The sequence below is a fragment of the Ochotona princeps genome, chromosome 11 (assembly GCF_030435755.1).
Source record: "Ochotona princeps isolate mOchPri1 chromosome 11, mOchPri1.hap1, whole genome shotgun sequence".
NCBI classification, from domain to species: domain Eukaryota; kingdom Metazoa; phylum Chordata; class Mammalia; order Lagomorpha; family Ochotonidae; genus Ochotona; species Ochotona princeps.
Genome location: NC_080842.1, coordinates 43,589,853 through 43,603,301, shown reverse-complemented (window position 1 = coordinate 43,603,301; position 13,449 = coordinate 43,589,853). Strand labels below are relative to the sequence as shown.

At 40.6% G+C, this 13,449-nt stretch overlaps 1 protein-coding gene across 12 annotated transcripts in view; it reads right to left on the bottom strand.

The window, feature by feature from the left end:
- Positions 1-13,449, bottom strand: part of FRYL (FRY like transcription coactivator) — a 247,737-nt gene that overhangs the window by 42,078 nt on the left and 192,210 nt on the right. For 10 of the 12 annotated variants that reach the window (XR_009246299.1, XM_058670127.1, XM_058670121.1 and 7 more), the window contains 9 exons: positions 10,973-11,141; positions 9,105-9,189; positions 8,211-8,323; positions 7,008-7,158; positions 6,288-6,391; positions 4,626-4,811; positions 3,304-3,508; positions 1,800-1,921; positions 539-729 (listed from right to left, as the gene is read on the bottom strand). Coding sequence is in view for 11 of the 12 variants with exons in the window: in XM_058670127.1 (XP_058526110.1) it covers positions 539-729; positions 1,800-1,921; positions 3,304-3,508; positions 4,626-4,811; positions 6,288-6,391; positions 7,008-7,158; positions 8,211-8,323; positions 9,105-9,189; positions 10,973-11,141 (1,326 nt within the window). In the remaining variant the exon portion in view is untranslated. The remainder of the gene's footprint in view (positions 1-538; positions 730-1,799; positions 1,922-3,303; positions 3,509-4,625; positions 4,812-6,287; positions 6,392-7,007; positions 7,159-8,210; positions 8,324-9,104; positions 9,190-10,972; positions 11,142-13,449) is intronic. The other 2 variants (XM_058670120.1, XM_058670130.1) reach the window with 1 other exon arrangement.

Below are 13,449 nucleotides of genomic sequence, written 5' to 3'. Positions count from 1 at the left end.
TCACTTAGCTCATCTCAAGAAATGAAACTTAATGCTCTACTTGACACTTCAAATTAGCTTCCTCTCTTTTACCCAATATCCAAAGGGGGTTGTGTGTGTATCTTTCCTGAACAAGCATTAAACTATTTGATTTAAGTGGCTGATAAATATTAATTATAAAACAAATGTGCCTCTTAATCCTTTGCTTTTGGTCAATCAGACGTTAGGAACTCTTTTTTCATTAATTAATTTGACAGAGAGGTAGAGAGAAATAAGTCAGGAGACAGAAACTCAATCCAGGCCTCCCAGGTAAAAGAAACTCAATCACTAGAGCCCTCACCAGTGCTTGGAGGGTTTTAGGAAGCTGGACTTCGAAGCCAGAGCTGCGATGTAACCCAGGTACTACAATGTGGAAGGGGCGCCTTCACCCCTAAGCCAGATGTGGGCACCTGACATTAGTACTTCTGTCTGACCGCTACCTAACTCTAGCTGCAGCAAGCTGCATTCAGCAGTGAATCCTTGGCAACTAGCTAACCTTGGAAAGAATGCAATGACATACCTGTGCCTCTTCCCCGGGGTCCCCTACAGTTTCGACCAGTCTGGAGAGAACATCAGACAGTGTTGTTGCAGAAAGAGGCTGCTTCAGGGCCCTGAAGATCTGAAAGGATCTCCCAGCGTAGTGTCGAGAAGAACAAGAAAGTGCTGTCTGCAGAGCAACTTCGCTGAGATGGCGCTCCAAATGAATTCCCTCTGAAAACAGACAAGCGGAGGCTGTTGGCATGTTTTAGAATGTATAGTGATTTTAATCTGGCTAGCTATTCTAATACCATACTCGTCCCACTGACCCAGCAAGCTGTCTGGACACTCACATTTTTTTTCCTTCTTTAGATTTTAAAAATGTGTTAGAAAGTCAGAGTTAGAGAGAGAAAGAGAAATCTTCCATCTGATGGTCCCCTTTCCAAATGGCTGCAATGGCCAGGGCTGGAACAGGCTCAAACCTGGAAGCAGGAGTTTGTTTCTCGTCTCCCAAGTGGGTATAGAGGTCCAGGCACTTGGGCCATCTCCCACGGATTTTCTAGGCACATTCATTAACAAGGACAGATCAGAAGCGGATCAGCCAGGACTAGAACTGGGACCCATGTGGGATGCTAGCGTTGCAGGTGGCAACCTACTTCGTTATGCCACAGTACTGGCCTCTGATAGTCTCATGTTATGCCAGTCCCTTTTCTGGGTTTAAACTCCATCTGCATTGTGGATGAGTCTTTGGTCTAAATCCTAGGAAAGTAATGATAAGGCCTAGGGTTTTCCAAGTTCAGCACTGCTGACCTTTGGGGCCAGATACTTTGTTGGAGGGCAGTAAGGTCAGCAGCATAGAATAGGCAACAGTGCTCCCAGCCTTGACCCACTGGCTGTCAGTACTGATCCCCTTAGCACTAGCCTGCAATCGTTCAAAAAATGTCTCCAGACATTTTTAGTTTTAGACATACAGATTTCCACTGATCTTCAGAAATACGTTAAATATTACACCAGAGAAGCCAGTAAACAAGAAAGAATTTAAGTGTGTTATCTCCACGTCTCTCCAACTTTTTAATTAAACAATTTGATGATGTCATCATACACAAAACTAAGATGTCAGAATTTTATAACCAGCATTTGTTTAAGGTAGCAGTTTAATTCTTCTTCAACCAAAACGTATCTGTCAACATTTAGTTTTTAAAGCCCTAAAACTGAAATCAGCTATTAACCTTTTGCTAAGTATTTTTAAATAATTTGCCAATTCATGAAAAAGGAATATTACGTTAGATTTTATTAAAAGGTACCTGCACTTGAATGCTTAAATACAGAAACCACGTGTTTTAAGAATGTGGTTAACTGCTCGGCACTCTTGATGCTGGGGTTCTTGGCAGAAACGTCCTCATGGTTCCAAAGGGGCCCTCTTTTTCTGAAAAGACACAGCACATATGGTTCCCTTAATGTTGAATTAGTTTAAGTAATTTTAGTCATTCCTACCTAAACCACACTTCCGCACATCTTAGAGGATAGCAGTTAAATAAATCCAGTTGTGCCTCTGCATACTACTATATATATGCAAATTAATGATTTCTAGCAAGCAGAGGAATAACTAATCTCAATTTCAACCAATATTACTGTCAATTTCCCTCAGAAGTAGAATGAAAAGGTGCCAACATTTGCTAAGTTAGAAGAGTATACTGATTACTATTTATGTATTACAGGTCAAAATTATAGGGGCTTGACTGTATTTAGATTATGATGGAATTCATTGACTGATGCAATGCTAACTTGCTAGCTAAGCTCGCAGGGAAAGCTTAGTGCAGAATACTGTTCTGTTGATTCTTTTTTTTTTAAAAAGATGTATTTATTTTATTGGTAAGTCAGATATACAGAGAGGAAGATCTTCTGTCTGATGGTTCACTCTCCAAGTGGTGGAAATGGCCGGAAATGCACCGATCTGAAGCCAGGAGCCAGGAACTTCTTCCAGGTCTCCCACATGGATGCAGGGTCCCAAGGCTTTGGGCAGTCCTCAACTGCTTTCCCAGGCCACAGGCAGGGAGCTGGATGAGAAATCGGGTCATCGGGACACGAACCAGCATACATATGGGATCCCGGCACGTGCAAATTGAGGACTTTAGCTGCTAAGCTACTGCGCCAAACCCTGTTGATTCTTTTTTAAAATGTGTTTGCACCATTGCCCAAGTTCCCTATTATTAGTCCAAAATGCCCTAGACACCTTTTACAAGGTCTTTCTGCCTATAGTCCCTTCCACTTCTACTGCTTGTCTTCTCCACTTATTCACTGAATCATGGCTCCTTCTCTCCATCTAGTTTGGTAGTTTTCAAACATGACCCTTGAGTTCATTGCTTGTATATCATGGTCTCTTTTCTCAGCATGATGGTTAAATGGGTAAATCACCACATTTCATTTTTTCATACCCCTGTGATTTTGCTTTGCTGTGACAACAAGCTCTTTCTCCCTAGCTATTTTTCTTCTTTGTTTGTAGTGCTTTGCAAAGAGTAGACTATAGATAAATGTGTGGTGACCAATCGATAACATAGCTACTGAGAACGGAATATACAAGTAGGCCCTCTCTTTGGGCACTCAACTATGATTAAGGTCTTGCTCTGTGTAAGTATAAAAGAATCTCTCTGGTTACATCACTCTTTTCAAAATACTCTCCATTACTAACCTGTGTATTCCAAATTAATGTCATTTCAGACAAAGAAAACATGGCTTACAAGAGCTGAGCAATGCAAGGATGCCTTGACCTAAATTCTACCAAGAAGAGTTAAGATCTGCAAGTCTTACCTTGAGGTAATGAATTCCATGAGGGTTTTGACTTTTCCATCCTGCTCTCCTGAGATATCAACCTCGTTGAGGATGGTGGTGTGCAGATGTGACATGGCAGCACTGTTATTTCCTAAGCTGATGCTAGAAGAGGTAGAACTTGAACTAAGCCCTGAGTCGGTCATAGGGGAGGGCTGGTAATCAGGTATAAAATCATTAATGCCTGCTGAAAGAGAAAGATTGTTTTGAATACTGACATGTACCTGAACCTCACATACCACGTAATTCTATGTGGATCCTTACGAACTATGTAGCAAACAGGAGGAAAACTGTCAGTGCTAGCTGACATGGGCCAGCTGCCCTGGTGATGCTCCTACACAATTCCAGGAAGAGAGCTTGGGTAAATGCGGCTCCTTGGACTTCCTACGCAGCGCCCTGCTGCCATCTGCTGAAGGGAGCTGGAAGTGGCGCTTCCTAGAATCATGGCATACTGTCTCCACAGTGAGAACACAGCCACGATTCCACAATATGAACAGATTTTTCTTTTCTTATAGAAAGGGTTTTATCACTTTCTTCATTTCACTTTATGAAGGATCAACTTAAAGTCTGTTTGCAATATTTATAGGTTATTACTAATGCCCATATTTAGAAAAATGGCAAAAGGAGCCTTAAAAGTGAACAGTTAACCATGGGATTCTGAATGAAGTTGATTTAACATAAAAGTGTGGCAATTCTTGTTTTTCTTTACATCATACTTATAAAGGCCAGGAAGTTCCCTAATGATTGTTTTCTTGCTAATTATAGGGTTTAAAATAAGTAGCTCTAAAATTCATTAACCTTGTATGCCTCACAAAATCTGACCAGAAAGAAACAATTTTAACTTGTATGAAAAAAATTAACCCTGACACTGAAATAAATGTTACATTAAAATCCCAGTAATTTTGGTCTTACCATTTTAAAATCTACAACATTTTAAACACAGGAAATGTACAGAAGAGAATTAAAACGTTGCCAATATCTTAGTTTGATAATTTTCAGAACTTGTGAGAACTCTCTGTTCATCATCTTTTTCATGACTAGTGTTCGATAAATTAAGTACTCTTTCCCTGTGCTTTTAAATCACATATTCAGAACTTTAAAAATCTGACAAAGATTCGTAAAAGTAACATAGATGTAAATATTCTAAGTTTAACTGATCCTTTTACTCATTAATAAATAACATGAGTGGTTCTTAAAGCTACAGAAACTCATTACAAATATATATATACTCTAGCATATCAAGTTTTACTTGGTTGACTTCCCTTTTGGTTCAGGTTTTCAAACTGTACACTTAGAGGAAATACCTGTGAAAGTATAATCTAAGTGTGCAACTTGATTGACGGTAAGCACCCTGGGCTCATTCAACTCTTTGTTCCTGAGAAGAACAGAAGCAACAGTTCGGATGTTACTGTTGGGTCCCATTACTATTAATAAGTGCAGAAGCAGGCGTTTACAATGTTCATACACCTCAGGGTGGCAATGGTCAAACCCTGAAAAGGACAGCAAAAAATCATGGTCACGAAAAGAGAAACGGTAAGCATTCTCACAAAAGACATTATGCAAACAACTTCAAGGAACATGATGTATTCAATTATTTAAATTGGTCTAGAGTTCTTACGAAAGTTTGATATCTCACTGTCCTATAGTACTACACAATCAAGTTTTGTTTTGCTTTCAGGCCAACAGAGAACACGATTCTATACACTAGTTCATTTCCTAAATATCTGCAATGTCCAGTGCTGGCCTGGGCCAAAGTCAGAAATTTAATCTAGGTCTCTCAATGGGTGCCAGGAACTTAATACTTGACCCATCACTGATGCCTTCCAGGGTGCTCATTAGCAGGAAGATAGAACAGGAAAGAGAGACAGGACTTAAACCCAAGTACTCTGATATGGAATGTGGGATTTTTACTTAATTACTAGGCTAGATGCCTAGTCACCCAGATTTTAAATGTGTTTCACATTTATAATTTCAATGGTTCAACTGGCTAATCCTCCACCTGCAAGGGATGACATCCCATATGGGTTACAGTTCGTGTCCACTTTCCATCTAATTCTATACTAATACCCTAGAAAGGCAGCCTTGGGACACTGAAACCACATGGGAGATGTGGAAGACCCTGGCTCCTGGCTTTGGATCAGCTCAGCTCTGGCTGTTGCAGCCATTTGGTGAGTGAATCAATGGGTGTAAGAACTTTGTCTCTCCTTCTCTCTGTAAAACTGACTTTCCAATAAAAATAAATATATCTTTAAAAAAATAAGTGAAAAAATTAAAGCATGCTTTAAGTCAAAATAAGTTAAAAAAAATTAGTGAACTCAGATATCATTATACTCTTACCTAGTACTATACATACTTTTTTAAAAAAAAATCCAGGCGTTTGTGTGTATGTGAGTCCATAATAGTGAGTAAATATGTGATTAGATTACCAATTATCAAAGAAATGACCACATGTATATTGGGCAAACATTTCAAGAAACTTAGAAAACCATCACAAGTACTGCAGCTTGACAATCACATTACAGAGAACACTACAGACCTTTGGATGTCATATTCCAAACCTTGAATAATCCACTTCTGGAGAACCATATAAAATTGTATTTCTATTTTCCACTCACTGAAAATGCCCAATCCAAGAGGCAAATGAATTTTACTCTTGGTACACCTATGGCAATTTTCCTGGTAGACAGCATGTGTGTGTGTGTGTGTGTGTGTGTGTGTGTGTGTGAGAGACAGGATGAGTGATCACAGGATGGGGCCAGGACTAGGGTTGACTAAATGTTTGGGAGGAGAGGAGAACCTGGGAATAAAACCCCACCGGACGAGGAACACGGTATCAGCCAAGTGTCACTGTCACAGAAGTAACACAAAATCCAGGGAACCAAAACATTTAAAAATGCTCCCATATCAGTGTACGTTTACACGGTCATAAAAACATAAAATGAAGAATACAATCAAACACTGCTTACCTATAAAAATTGCATGAAGAAGAAGATGGAGGTAGCTTCCCCATTCCACCTTCACACTGTGATCAATGATCAGATCGGTCAAAAGGATCACCGCTATGTTACACCTATGACAAGGAGGAGGGCCGTTAGAGTTCTTACTACAGCTAAAGAAATGTAAGAAAATTCTGTACGAGTGTTTTTATTATTTTATCGTTCATGAAAATTACAACTTGTCAAGAAAAAAAAAAGGAAGGACAGATAGCTGAAAAAACATTGATAGCTTTTGAACAAAACAAGGGCTAACCAAGTAATGTTTGTTCCTTGAGATCAAGGCCATATTTTCTTCATCTTTCAACCTGAAGATCTAGCTCAATGCTTTGCCACATAGATGTTCAACATATAAGCGAGGGTTTTTAATAAGTTTGGAAAGAATACAGTCATTACTTTAGTTTGATTTTGCTACAGAGAATTCAGCTGAATTTGATTCAAATTAAGAATGCAGAGGACAAGAAGTGCACATCTTTTAAAGGTAGTAACTGGGTCCCAGAAAGGTCAAGTCACTGCCAGACACCCAGAAAAGCAACAGCAGAATGACGTTCAATAATATCAATTTGGCATAATCAAAATCTGAACACGCTTTGTTTTAGTGTCACAATACGGAAGATGGCTTTTAGCTGGCGTTTTCAGAAAGCGTGAAGACAGCGGAGTGTTTAGCAGAAAGAGAGTGACGCTGTGGTCCACCTGTGCAGTGGCAATCCAGGTGACGACGTCTCGGGCACGTAATCCACCAGTGGCGACCAGCAGCCTCCAGCTGGCGGCAAGGGCAGTGGCTCTCCTTGGTTATGCTCCATCACTTTCAGCCGCCAATTAGAATAAAGTGGCATTGAATCACCTATTAAGATAAAATGAGCTCATTTTCTACACCATCTAATGTCTGACAAAATGTGCAAACTCTAGTAAGACACCAACTACTTATAGCATTGGAAAGTTATGAAAAAGAATTTCTCAATACTTTAACATATGTTTGCTAGTCAGACCTGGATATGAGTATCATTAAATTAGGCAAAGAGAAAAAAGGAGAGGGAGGGAGAGAGGAAGGGGGTGGATGGTGGAAGGGAGTGGACAGAAGAAAAGAGAGTCAATATGGAGAAAAGACAGAAAGCGATTTAGGTTCCACCTTTATACTAAGGTTATATTAGCATTTTATGATAATTCCACATCTGCTGCCCAAACCAGGAGACTACATTGTGGGTGAAGATGCCTGGTAAAAGGGGTCTGCTTTAAGTTCACTTGTAAATTTCCTGGGACAGGGCTGACACAAATCCATTGTTAAAGGACATCTGCTCTACCACAGTGGGGCTACAGGGAAACAGTAACAGATCATGTCAGAAGATGTGAATTCTGTGTGACATGGGTAAGTCAGTCACTTAACCTCTCTGGACCGCAGTTCTATAAACATCAAAATGAGCAGATTGGACCAGATCAGCTCTAGGGCGCCTTTCCAGGCTGAAAGCCTGTACTTTCATCTCTTCTAACTTAAGGTGATAGTGAGCATTGGGAAGGCTTCTCACTCTGAAATACATGGGAGAGCTAGCTTTCTTTTTTTAGTAAAATGAACCTGTGTGCTGAAAGAACAAACCTCTAGAAAAAAACCACTTTGTTTCCAGTGTCTGGTCCATCATGTTCCTTGAGAACCAGCTCTGAAGTTTCTTTCAATTTCTCTATGGGAACCTGAGCCTTCAAAAGCAAACTCCTCCACTTACATGGCTTCTTAGAACCACTGCTTCTTAAGACACTTCAGATGATACTGCAACACCACCCACCCGTGGCAGGGAGACACTCTTAAAAAGCCGATTGTTGGACAAAATATACTTAACCACACACAAACAATCAACAATACACCTTGCCATTCTGCTCAAATAAGGAACACGTGGAACTGATTACTTTTCTCTTCTTCATAAGACCCTCCAGAGCTGCTGCTGTATCGGGATTCCAGCCTGTGATGTTGACGATTCAAGTGGCTGGTGAGGCCGCTGCAGATGTCCAGGTGCACGTAGCTATGGGAAGGATCACAGCCGTTAGTCCCTGCTCACGGGGAAATGGCCTCTGTAGGTTATGCTTCACATTCCATGTTGAAAAAAGAACTCAGTATGCGGGCCCGGCACCGTGGCCTAGCGGCTAAAGTCCTCGCCTTGAACGCCCTGGGATCCCATATGGGCGCCGGTTCTAATCCCGGCAGCTCCACTTCCCATCCAGCTCCCTGCTTGTGGCCTGGGAAAGCAGTCGAGGACAGCCCAATACATTGGGACCCTGCACCCGTGTGGGAGACCTGGAAGAAGTTCCTGGTTCCTGGCTTCGGATCGGTGCGTACCGGCCCGTTGTGGCTCACTTGGTGAGTGAATCATCGGATGGAAGATCTTCCTCTCTGTCTCTCCTCCTCTCTGTATATCTGACTTTCCAATAAAAATAAATAAATCTTAAAAAAAAAAAAAGAACTCAGTATGGAAATCATGTACAAATGTATTAGGACATGTAATAATTTCTGTCTCGAAGAGTTCAAAAGTTTCAGCTTTTAGTCAAGTACTTCTACCTAAAGATTTTCTTAAACAGATATCCTGGTTAAAAATCTGTTTTAAATAAAATGGACAGACCAAATGGTGACTCATTAAATATAAATTTTTTAAAAAATCTAGTAATCTGCATGTTTAATGTCAAAAATATAGAAATACATTTCAACACTAGAATCTAAACGATACACCTTCCAGTGGAGATGTGGTTATTTATTCGGATGACAACCAGTGCCTGCCTGCCAGCTGAAAGCCTAACCACAGTACTCACCTGTCCTCCAGGTTCTCCTTTACGGGCTTACTGTCAGGATTGCCTTCTGCGGGAGCTACCATTGTATTGCTACTGGAAGTAGTTCCTGAAACAACACAAACAGAATTTTAAAAGGCTTGGGGTGCAGGAGTGGGTGGAATTCAACGAGAACAAAAAATGCTACTTAAATGAAAACAAAGTCACTATTTAAAAGAAATGTACTCATATTAAACAAGAAGGAAAGGAGACAAGATGGCATTCTTGAATGCTAGAAAACAAAGGGGCAAGAAGAAACTGCTCCGAAGGCTGAATCCTCAGTGGGTCGTGGGAGCAAAGAGGCAGCTGCCAGAGTTACACTGCTGAGCATCCAAAAAGGCTCAACAATGGGTGGCATAAAGTAGGGAGAACTGGTTAAAAACGTATTTTATAAGCAGCTGATTTCCAAAATCTATCTCCTGCCTCTTGTAGGGAAGATTCTGTCTCTTCACACTGCCAGAACTTATTTCTAATGAAAGGAAATCATATTTCTGGATAAGGTACACTATATATGGCTGAGGAAGACAGCATCTTACTGAGAAAGGGCGATTAGGTGGAAATCTGCATGCTCGAGTTCGAGGCTGTATCCTGCCCTACAACCCTTTCGTGCCACTGGGCTTCCAGAAGACTCACAGCTGTGTGTGCATGTGTGTGCACCTGTGTCTAAGCACATATCATGCACAGACACAGCCCTTCTACAGCAGGCAGATGAACAGATATGTCTCTAGGAAATCTGAGCCAAAGGAAAAGACTTATAGACACATACAGGATCACTGAAATCGCCAGGAAAGTTAACATATACTTAGGAAACGTAGTAGGTATCGTTAACACTCCACTTTATGAAAACAGATTTAAAACTGGTGGGCTTAAGAAAACCTTTTACTAAGACCATCAAAATAAAGAGCAATTCAGAAAAAGTAAAGACTTCTGCTGGGAGAAGAAAAGTTTAACTTTATCATATACAGAAAACGAATGCAACTAGGAAACAAGAAGAGGTGTCACTAAAAAAACCCACATTTTTGGAATTTAAATTATCCTATAAATTCAATAAAAATATAAAAATATTAGCAATCTCCTAGAAAATAGAAAAAAACTAAAACAGATGACAAAATTACAAATATGTAACTGAAAATACTTTAAGTACACAGGCAACATTATTGTTAACATGCTGAAAACTTTTAATATACACTAAGCAACAAAGAATTACACAGAAATTTCATCTCCAGTTCTTTTGCTATTATATTGATTTTCAATGGAAATTAGAACCTCAGGGACATAGTCTTTTCAACTTACATTTTGGTTTATACTGAAGATGACAGACATAGCTAATTCACTGGATTTAATTATTTCACATTGTATTAAGAAATTAGATTAGCACTTTGTAGTCCATAAATAAATACAACTATGTCGATTTACAATACAAATAAAGTTCAAAAATTATTGTAACTATATGTTTATGCATATTTAAGAACAGATATGTGATTGGATACAATGCATTATAGCCAATGCATAAATCCAATTATAAAATGGAATTACAGAAATAATTTTAGCAAGTAAACATTTTCTAACTTTAACATGACAATCACATTAATTAAGAATACACTCGCTTTACAGGAACATGTAAATTTATATTACAGCTCTGGCTAAATATCACTTCCCTCTATAATATAAAACCCAATCACTGTTCTCATCCTTTACTCCTTAGAGGACTCAACGAATTTTAAGATAAATTACTATATATAGCTTGTATTTGTTTTTTTTTTTCTAAACAAAGACTCAAATACTTGCTAACATGTGTAATTATGTAGTTCCCCTTTTAATACAAAAATAGCCAGTTATAGGTAACATCTCACCTGAGGTGACGGAAGGGATTTTATAGCTGGAAGTCATGCGATAGTATGGGGGATTATCCATGTGAGTGACCCCGGAACTGACAGCGTCGGTCAGCTGAAGTTCACTCACCAGCTCTTCCAGCAACTGCATTGTTTTGTCTCTACCTAAATACACAATAACTTTCTTCACCTGTCACAAAAGATCCAGACAAGAAAAAGCACAATTTTTATCGTATAAAGGTGTCTGAGATTTTGGCGGAGTAAGTTCAATTTTAAGTGTTAGATGAGCTGCGTTCCTGGGTGCACTTTAGCAGGTAGGTGGGACCAGGAGTGGAGCTGATACTCCAACCCAGGCACTCAGACTGGATGTGGGCATCTCAAACCACGTCTGCACTATTATACCGAATGGCTACCCATAATGGTTTTGTTCTTAGAGAAGAAGTTTTGATTAGTATCATCCTAAGACTTTCCTTTGATTTCTAGTTAGCCAAATTCCAAATCCAGGACTTCTTCTTTATTCTGTCTTCCCTATTCCTATATTCAACTCAGAATTATAGTCATAATTAGAAGCAAGGAACAAGCACCAATCTAGACTTTAAACTACATGTCCTGCACTGAAATGTGGACCTAATAACTAGACCAACTAGAAAGTGATTCTCCATTTTCTCATCTGCAAAATGGAAACAGGTAGCAGTTATCTACCTTAAATGAGTTAAGAGTTATAAAGCTCTTTCAAAAACGGCTAATGTACAATGAATCAAGTGGGGAGAATGTATCTGTAGTGTGTGTTACAGGTGTTTTACTACTACGTATTACCGAAATAACTAGCCCATCTCCCTTTTTCTCTCCACTTTAATCCTCAGAACTTGAAATGTGGTCTCTGTGGTAAAAGCATCAACATCTAGAATGAGTTAGAAAAGACAGACCCTCAGGCCCCAACCCCACTCCTAGAATAAGATCTACAGATGAGTCAGACAAACAAGAACCCCCGACTGCAGATCTGAACACTCACCGATGGCATCATACCAACAGCCCAACACTGACTCCCCAGGGAAACCTGACACTTTGCACCCAGCCCTCCACTTCCTTCATTCCCACTGTGTGCACCTGCTGCTCCTTCCCAGTCTCTGCCTCAGTTTCCTCTGAGCATGCCCTGCTGGATGGAGATCTCTGAATCTACGCACCTAAGCCTAACCCTGTAAAGTCCTACAGAAGACTCAACCCATCCCTATGACATTTTCACCTGCTATTCAACATCAGGCTTGAATTCCAGCCCCAGGTCCAGAGCCAGGTGGCTGTGTGACCCTGAGGCAGTGATGGTCTCTCTGCCTTGTTTCATTCATCAATAAGACTATAACAAAAAGGAAACAAAGAGACGATGTGTGGTGAAGATTAAGTGCCACGGAGACCCAGGAGGCTGGAAAACAGTAAGCAGTGTATGGGCCCAGCATGATAGCCTAGTTGCTAAAATCCTTGCCTTGAATGCCTGGGATCCCATATGGGTGTTGGTTTGTTTCCCAGCTGCTCCACTTCTCATCCAGTTTCCTGCTTGTAGCCTGGGAAAGCAATAGAGCATGGCCCAAGATCTTGGGACCCTGGACCTCATGAGAGACCTTGAGGGATCTCAAAGCTCCTGGCTTTGAATCAGCTCAGCTGCAGCCGCTGTGGCCACTCGGGAGTGAACCAGTAGATGGAGGATTCTGTCTCTCTGTATGTCCTTCACTTTGGGAATTTGCCTTTCCAAAAAAAAAAGAGTGTGTGTGTGTGTTTGTGAGAGGGAGGGAGGCCCGTGTTGGCTTTCAGATCAATGTGTAGCCAAGTTCTGGGATCTGACAGCTGAGTGGAGAGCAGGAGGGGTCGGGGAAGGGACACACGCTCTCTGAGGCAAGAGAAGGATGTAGGTGCAAAGGCCTGAGGTGGTACTGCTGAAGGGCAGCGAGCAGGCAATGGGGTGGGCTGTTTGGGACCGGAGCCCTAACTTTCTAAGACCTTCTCAGATGACACTTTGTCCAATATCTGCCTAGAAGATGATGCTTGCAGTGACCCTGGGAACTCAGAAATGCTGGCTCAAGGAAAGCTGTTAAACAGCTTGTGAAGGAGTATCTGTAAGCACTTTCTGAGAAGCACACTGCAGAATCAGTTTTTTGCTCCAGGACTACTCCCATCACTTACACATGTGAGACAGCCTCGCACCATTCATGGGAAAAGCCCATTCTCTTTTGATTCTGTTTTCTTGAATGTCTGAAGCCCCCAAAATATACATGTGTATGCATATTCCATGTGACTTTCACGTTTGATGGTTTCCTGCTGTCTTCTTTTTTCGGAGCGATTTAAGGGCAGAAATGTTACACCCTTTATTTTATGTGTTCTTTACTTTCTACTTCTTTATGAAAGTAAATGCTTCCTTACTGATTTGAGAAACAAGACGACACACAGTGAGTTCGTATCCACTACTTGACTTTCAAATGAGCTCAAAAGCGGGGAGTGAATTGGGCTTA